The 8,550-nt window shown below is 37.3% G+C and overlaps 2 protein-coding genes across 2 annotated transcripts in view; both read right to left on the bottom strand.

The window, feature by feature from the left end:
• Positions 1-2,219, bottom strand: part of LOC107086534 (protein NLRC3-like) — a 21,624-nt gene extending 19,405 nt beyond the window's left edge. Inside the window, exons 1-2 of the mRNA XM_015377531.1 lie at positions 2,165-2,219; positions 863-962 (exon numbers count right to left, since the gene is read on the bottom strand). Coding sequence (XP_015233017.1) covers positions 863-939 — 77 coding nt within the window. The 5' untranslated portion in view covers positions 940-962; positions 2,165-2,219. The remainder of the gene's footprint in view (positions 1-862; positions 963-2,164) is intronic.
• Positions 2,220-5,816: 3,597 nt separating this feature from the next.
• Positions 5,817-8,550, bottom strand: part of sncg (synuclein gamma) — a 15,427-nt gene continuing 12,693 nt past the window's right edge. The window contains exons 4-5 of the mRNA XM_015377547.1: positions 7,522-7,575; positions 5,817-6,249 (exon numbers count right to left, since the gene is read on the bottom strand). Coding sequence (XP_015233033.1) covers positions 7,522-7,575 — 54 coding nt within the window. The 3' untranslated portion in view covers positions 5,817-6,249. The remainder of the gene's footprint in view (positions 6,250-7,521; positions 7,576-8,550) is intronic.

Here is an 8,550-nt window from a genome sequence, read left to right as displayed (position 1 = left end):
GAACTCTGATGGGAAACATTGCTGGGCATCGTCATAGCAACAGTGGCTCAGCAGTTTTTAATTTTTATTGTTTAACTTCCTCTCAGGCCTGAACCTTCAGGTTTACTTGACTTGTTTTCATAAAATCTCATTTATTTTGAACTTCAAATATTTCCTCTTTAATATAAATATTTGACAGGAGAGATTATTCTCTTTACTTTATATCTATGCTCCCAATCGGTAGAATTATTAGACAGCATGGGATTAGTTTCCACTGTTATGCTGATGATACCCAGCTATATCTGTCTATAATCCAGATGAAGCTAACCCATTACATAGATTACAGGCATGTCTGAAGACAGAAAAACCTGGATGACTCTTAACTTTCTGCTCCTGAATGCAGACAAGATATCATTGGCTTCCTGTTTAAAGAGAGTTTTCCTTTTCACTGTCGCTACAAGCATGCTTGGTCAGTGATGGGAGTAACGTCGTTGAAAGTAACGGTGTTACTAACGCCGTTACCTTTTTTTACTAACAAGCAATCAAAATTATTACTTTGACTGTAACTATAACGCAGTTACCATTGCAGACAACCCGTTACTGCGCGTTACTCAGGTCACACAATTAACCTTTTTTTCATGATAGGACTTGTGCGTGCCTTGTCATGAGAGAGGGGAGGATGAGAATGGCTGATGTATAGTGAGATTCTGTCTGTCAGTTGGGTTGGTGGGTGTTTCCTCTGGCGGGTGTTAATGTACAGCACATACAGAGAGATGGAATCTGACTGGATGATCTGGTGAACTGTGAAGTGCCTTGAGATGACATGATGTGAATTGGAGCTATATAAATAAACTGAATTGAATTGAATAGATGAAGATCTCACCTCTGAGCATCATCTTCCTCACTCTGAGTGGTTTTAGAGGGAGGGGATCCCTCCTCTCTGTCCTCACACTGATCCATGCTGCTGAATTCACAACTTCTACCTGCAGAGGAAACACAGATCATTGATCTGAACATGAGCTCTGATAAATCATTAGTTCTGGAAAGAGATCAGCTGATTATCTTCTTGTCTGCTTCTTATCAGAATCAACTGAATGCAGAAATTTCAAAAGTACTCACATTTATTTAACTGTGTTGTACTTGTAGTTTTACTACAAGTAACTATATTTAGAGCTCATCAAAATAAAATAGTAAAGGGTCTACATTACACAAAAGTAGGAATAGGAAGTGCAGCTATTTGTGTTCAAATTTAGGGACTAAAAGTTTAAAGTACCTAAAAATAAATACTTAAGTAAAATACTGAGAAAGGCTCATGTGGGTTGAAAGCAGTCAGATTTCAGCTGCTGTTCTACTTTCAATCCTCTAGATGGAGCCATGGAGCAACATTTCCATCCGCTAACATTGATTCGCTGATTAGAAGCTTCAGTCCATCACATTGACTCAGGTCAACATCTTAAACCATTTTAATTGATAGATCATCCATCTGAGGCTCATCAGTGATTAATTAGTCACCTAATTTTTACTGTTTCGTTTTTAGAGGATTTAAGAAAAAGAAATATAAACAGACGCTGTTAGATCTAAGCAGCTTGAAGGAATCTAATAAATATATTAGAAATGTTGTTCTCCTTTCATTATAATGAAAAACCAATAGAAACAAAGTCCTGTTAAAACTCTGGAGCAGAGAAAATATCTGTTAGCAAATTGAAAGTCAAGGATAATGCTAGAGGAATGAAGTCCTTCCAGTTTGACTGCAAAGATTTAAACAAACAGAACCACAGAAAGTTTAGTCCCAGGAAATAAACATGTTTGAGACATTTCAGTCTTATTTATAACCTGTTCTTGTTTTTAATAAATATTGTTTTAACTCATTTATTAACCTTTTTTTAATTACTTGCATTACTTGCTTCTGTGTTTGTAAAATTCTAATGTTTTTGTTTTATCAAAGTTAATCTTAAATGCAAGATCATCTCAAACAAACAGAAAATAAGCAAATAATAACATGAAATACATAAAAAAAAATCATAATTAGATATTAATAATGGTTCTTCTAGGTAAGTCTTTAATCAGAGGAGAGATCAACATTGGAGCCAAAATAAGAACAGAACAAGTTTTTAAATCAAAGAACCAAATAAATCTGAAAATTGTTCCTCAAAACAAAGTTCTGGTAAAAACAAAGAAAACTTACAGTTTCTTGAAACTATCCAAAATACTGAACATCAATGACTGAGCGACAAACAGGTGAGCTGCTGAGAGGAAAGAGGCGGGGCCTATCCACGGTGTCAAGGTAGGAGAGGAATTCAGACCTCATGTATTTCAGCTGATTTTATCTGCCTGTTCTCTGCTGTTGAGCCTGGAGCATTCCAGAAGATGAAACTCAGGAACTCTAAGTAAAGCCTGAATCCAGAGAAACTGGTTCTAATCCAGATATAGATGTTAGTCTAACTGTAGGTTCACCATCATGGCAGCAGACTGTAAAGACAACAGGCTTCCTAACCCAAACCACCATTTTATGAGTTAAACAGGATGAGATAATTCAATTCAATTCAGTTTATTTATATAGCGCCAAATTCACAACACATGTCATCTCAAGGCACTTTCCAGTTCACCAGATCATCCAGTCAGATAGATTCAAAGCTTTCTATCTAAGGAAAACCAGCTGTTTGCATCGATTCATTGACTCAAATACAATCCCTAATTACATATATTTGATATATTATATGTTTCTGAGCCTTAATTGTTGTATTTATTTAGTTCAACAAGTTTAATTTTTTGTCTTAGACAGAGATACCTTCAAACCTAAATGTCCAAACTTGCTTTTTCAACTGTTAACCATCAGATGTTTGGAATATTTTATTACATCTTATTTATTTCCTTTCAGCTGCGTTTTATTCCACAGGTTCTGAAACTTGCGGAGATCAAAGAAACCAAACCCAGATGAGTGATTAATAAATCAACCAACATTTGATGAACAATTATTTCTCCTAACGATCAGCCTGTAAAACCACAGCACTGATGAAAGCCTGAATGATATATGTCCTGATATGCTGTGTTTTACCCTGCTGATGACATCACACTCATGGTCAGGATTGCCAGCATCTCTGCCAACCTGCTTCATGTCTTATTTGAAAAGCGAGGATCACTTTAAATAATTTAATAATCATAAATCTCTGAGAATCAAAACATGGATGAGGGTCCCCATTGTTAGCCAGCTGTCATTTATCATCACATGATCTCACTGTAACAGCTACATCTCCATTTAGATGAGCACTGACTAAACGTCTCCATGTTACTGCATGAGCCTAGTCCACTACAGTCACTGAAGCTCTTGTCTCACCTTGCTGGTTCATCCAGCGTCTGCCTCACATCCCAGAATCTCCTAAAAACTGTCATACGCTGAACTTTCTATGCTCATCTAAAGCTGCTCATCTCAGGCACATCACTGCTCAAGATGCAGGAGCGCTTCGAGTTACTCACCTTTTGAGTAACTTACACTTAACCTATGTCAACCATCAGATAACTTACCTGTAACTTGTGGCCCACATATGGCATACGCCGGCATACGTAGACGTGTGCCAGCGTACTTCATCGTAATTATTACTTATCCAACCCATTCCAGCATTTTTGCCAGATTTTCCATACATCAGGCATAAGCTAGACTAAATCGTCGAGGTGTGACAGCAGCTTTAGTTAGTGTGTCCTTTAGCTGTTAAGTATGGGAGGATGGAGATGGCGGCTGTTAGTGGAGGTTTTAGAGGACCCGAATGCAGAGATAAGTTTAGCAGATTTAATCGAGGTTCTAGGGGCAAAACTCAAAGAAAGAAAAGAAACCAAAAAACCAGGAGATGCCAGGGAGAAAGAATACACAGAGAGCAATTAATGAGGCAACAAGAAACCCGCAATGATGAGCTGCAGAGGTGGTGTATATATGGGGAACAGAACAAAGAATGGGCCAATGATGTAATGATCTTGGCACTGATTCCTGGCTGATCACTCATTTCATACACCTGCTCAGCTCCACCCGTTCCACAATCAGCTCTCACTGGCTTCACCTGTTTCCTTCACTATATAATCACCATCAGACCAGTCATCAGGGCCAGATTATCTGGTGCCAACCCAGTAAGAATAATCCAGCATCTCCTGTGAATAATCTTTTGCCCGTCTGTTTACTGACCCGTTCTGTCTCTGTTTGCCTGGATATCCGTTCTGTTCTTCCCTCAGCAACAGATGGTGAGAATAGAGAAACTCACTGATCCTCCATCCTGGCGTCCTACAGGGTTGTGTTCTCAGCTCTGCCCTCTGCTGGGGTCTTTAGGACAGCAGGGGGCGCTCCTCAACACCTTTGAGGAGCACCTTCTTTTTATATTATATTTTATAGAGTTCTTTTGTTATTGTGGGGGGAAAAAATCCATGCACTGCAAAAAAATTTAAATATAACTGAGTTCATTTTTCTTGGATTGAGTAGATAATTGAGACACTTTGCCAATGGAACAAGATAATTTACATTTAGAATTAAAAAAACTATGTAGTCTCTTATTTCAAGTGCATATCTAATTATCTTATTTCAATGGTAAATATACCCATTCCATTGGCAAACAATCTTATTTACCTGCTCAAATTAAATTTAAAAACACTTATTTTAAGACATATTCACTCATTTTCAGGACATTATTAAGGTCATTTTTTCCACAGTGAAGCTTCAGGCTCAGCAAGATGGAAGGAAATGATTTTCCATCTGATTGTTCCCAGTTTGAACACAAACACCCTGCAGCTGTTTGAATGCAATGCAATAAACTTTAAATCCAAGTCAGTCAATTTCTCTTAAATTAAATGCATTTTGTCTATAATTAAGCAGATCAGTGAGACACTCTGCCTATAGAACAAGACAATTTACATTTGGAATAAGAAAAAACTACTGTAGTCATTTATTTAATGTGCATAATATCTATTTATCTTATTTTAAGGGTAAAATTAATAATTCAATTGGCAAAATAAACTACCTGTTCAAATTAAGCCTAAATACACTTAAATATGTTTATTCATTGTTACAGTTTACATTGTTCTGCTGATCCAGGTTCTGTTCAGCGCAGAAGGAATCAGAATCTAAACCAACCGGTCTCCTCCTGTTCGTGTTTTGGTGACTGTTTTCTTTTCTCTGAGATCCTGGAGCAGATGAAGCAAGCCGCCGTTCTCAGAGTAGATCTGCGTGTTTAAACTGATCAGATCTGCAACGTCTCACTGCTCTGCTTCACTCCAACCAGAAAAAACAGAAAAACCAGAAATCTTTAAAACGTCCCAGGATTTCTGAGGCTTGTTTCCTGCATAAACTGCTGGAATAAGTTTATCTGAAATTTATTTATTGTTTTTTTAATTTAAGAGAAACAAAAAAAGTATTTCAAACACCGTATTATTGGACCAGAAATAAAATTATTTCTAAATAAATAATAGAAAACAGGTTTATTTGGAGGGAAGGCAAGAAACTGAGGATCTTCACAGGGATCCTCTTCTACCAGCTTTATTTGACAATAAAATCTATCAACTCTACAGCGATAAAATTATTACTTAAATAGAATCATTTAATTATGGCTGCATCAAGTCATTTGTGTGCAGAATTTGACCAAAGCTGCATTATTAGATTTATTTTACAGATCAGGTCATGATTTAAAAAAAAATAATAACAAACAGAAAGAAAATTTAGTTTCAACGTTAAATAAATGAACTGATCTTCAGATTATTGAGTTTAAATATTCCTGCTTTAGTTAATCTCATCCCATAAATCCAGCGGCTGAGCGTCTGATCCTGGAACAATAATAAAAACTGAAACGTTAGGTGGAGTTTAAACTCTTTATTAATTTATTATAGTTTATAAAAGGTTAATCAGCTGAGCCCAAATTAGTGACATCAAACAAAAACCAGATTAAATCTCATCATCAATCAATACCTCTGTGTTTTCAGTCTAAAGCTTCATGCATTATTAAGGCAGTGTCAGGGGGCGGGGCTTAGCCGGTGACTGACAAGGTGAAAAGGTGACGTACACACCCACTCCCAATGAGCCAATCAGCTAATAGAATCAAAGCACATGACCTGGTCCAGTTTATTAGCGTTAAAACATTCAGGCTATGTTGGAGGGCAACCCTGTAACTATGGTAACAGTGAGGAAATCAGAGCGTGTGATTGGTTAATGAGGTTAAAGGCTGCAGCAGAAGAGGAATTATTGAGCAACAGTTTAAGTTTCTTCTTCTCTCCTCTTCAGTGATGAAGGACATCCAGAGTCTGGAAGAGAGAAAATAAAAGAAGAGAAAGAATTAAAAATAAAACTTTTAATGCAGGATTTCAACCTGCATCACATTTACTGCAGGACAGTTTTTTTTTAGAAAGAATCATCTGACTGATCCTGGTTATTATTGCTTAACATTATTAAAACAACAAACTGTTTCATGTGTCATGTAATCGACTTCTTCATTGTTCTTGTTCAAAGGTCACAAACGAGCCTTAAGGCACAAAACTTTATTTATTTAAGCACTTTGACATTTCTCAAAGAACCAAAGTGCTGCAGAGTGAAACAACATAACACCAATACACAGACACAAAAAACATACAAGGATAAAAGTCAAAATTATAATTTAGAACTATGAAATCTATAATAGAATAAAAAATAGTGATGTTAAAATCAGAAAAAGATTTAGACAATTTAATTTTTAATGGAAGCTTGTTCCACAGAGAAAGCACCCTCTAGCTTTGGGCACGAGAAGAAGCAGCTGATTGGCTGACCTGAGAAAAAGTAAAATTCATTTAAAAAAAAAGTTAAAATCAATCCACTGGACTTTGTTTCCAAGTTTGAAGACGTTTCTCTTCCATCCAGGAAGATTTTCAATCCAAAATGTCAGAAATAGCGTTTAGTTCCAGGTTTTATCCAGCAGCCCAACAAAGCCTGGTTTTAGTTTAGAAAACATGCAAATAGAAACGGATGAACGGGTCCCCCCCTTTGGAATGGGGGTCGTTTGGCTTCTTTGTTAGCCTGCAATGCCCCATACCTGTCTATGTCTCTGAAAGGGGGGGGCGTTAAAGGGAATAGTTGGCCTGGATGAACAGGTGAGGTCTTCTGTTCTCCTGTAAAGGAGTTGGGGAAGGAATCAACTCTACCGCTGCATTGAAGGTTTTTGAAAGAAATCATCTAAACTTCATGTAAGACGAACTTTATGGGTTTTTAAAAACTTTTTTAAGGATTATGATTTTCAAATCTTAATCTTTGTGTGAATTGAAAACAGGTGAGCAGAATAACCCAAAGCTCCAGATAAAGTTGGCTGGTTGGTGGATTTATTCTAGATCAGGTTAGTGGGCGGCTCCATCAGTGACCCCTGATCTAAAAGCTTATAGCGCCCTCCAGTGGTGAACGATGGCAAAGCATTTTCACCAAGTTAAAAAGGCTTCTAATAATATGAGAAGCTTGAATTGTTCACTTCATCAGAGTAAATAAAATAATAGATATTAGACATAAAAACAGAATAAAAGAACTTTATCTGTTAAATGAACAAAGTTTCTCACCTACTGAGACGTCGGCTCAGTTTGCTCCCCTGTGTCTGCTTTAGGGACACCAGCCTGCACCAGAACCAGAGATCTTCATCATCATCATCATCATCATCATCATCATCATCATCATCANATTAGACCATCAGTCTCTGTCAGTATGGACATACATGTCTCTGAGACACACATTGTCCTAGGTCTGTCTCTTATACACATCTTAAAATGGATGATGTTAAGGGAAAAAAAAGCTACAAAGGGAAATGGAAGAAAGTAGAGGCTTACTTCATCAAGGAGAATGCGAAGGCATATCAAGGCAGGAATTGAAGAAGCTAATTGGACTAGCTAAAGACTTTCTTCCCTTGTTCTGTTCAGGGAAAAGGAGCAGAGAGCAACAGCTGATGGTTGGATCTCAGGGCAGAAGAAGCCAGGCTTTACTGGCGAAGTAAGGTACAAATGAAAGAGGGCAGTAATCCAAGAAGGGCCTCGGAAATAAAAGTGCAGCAATGACACTGCCTTCTGGTAGAGAGGGAAGGCCACCCCACCTGAGAGGACAGGTACCAGTGATGTCATGGCTTTACAGTCTGTGATGAACTTTAATGCAGCATGGGAAACAGAGTCCAACATTTGAAGACATGAAGAAGAGTTCTTATAAAAAAGGTCACCAGAATCTAAGACCGATAAAAACGTGGGAGAGGCAAGATGCTTTTTACCAGGGTTGGGAATTGATAAGATTTCATGATTCCGATTCCCTTATCGATTCTGTGAAATGTTTGGATTCCATATCAATTCCCATAGCAAGCCGCCGTTCTCAGCGTAGATCTGCATGTTTAAACTGATCAGATCTGTAACCTCTCACTGACTCCCTGCTCTGTTTCACTCCAACCAGAAAAAACCAGAAATCTTTAAAACGTCCCAGGATTTCTGAGGCCTGTTTCCTGCATAAACTGCTGGAATAAGTTTATATGAAATTTATTGAATTCTTTTAGTTTAAGAGAAATAAAAAAAAGTATTTTAAACACCGTATTATTGGACCAGAAATAAAATTAT

This window comes from Cyprinodon variegatus, unplaced genomic scaffold (genome assembly GCF_000732505.1).
Source record: "Cyprinodon variegatus isolate N-32 unplaced genomic scaffold, C_variegatus-1.0 Scaffold156, whole genome shotgun sequence".
Lineage (NCBI taxonomy): Eukaryota > Metazoa > Chordata > Actinopteri > Cyprinodontiformes > Cyprinodontidae > Cyprinodon > Cyprinodon variegatus.
This window is presented reverse-complemented; position numbering and strand designations above follow the sequence as displayed.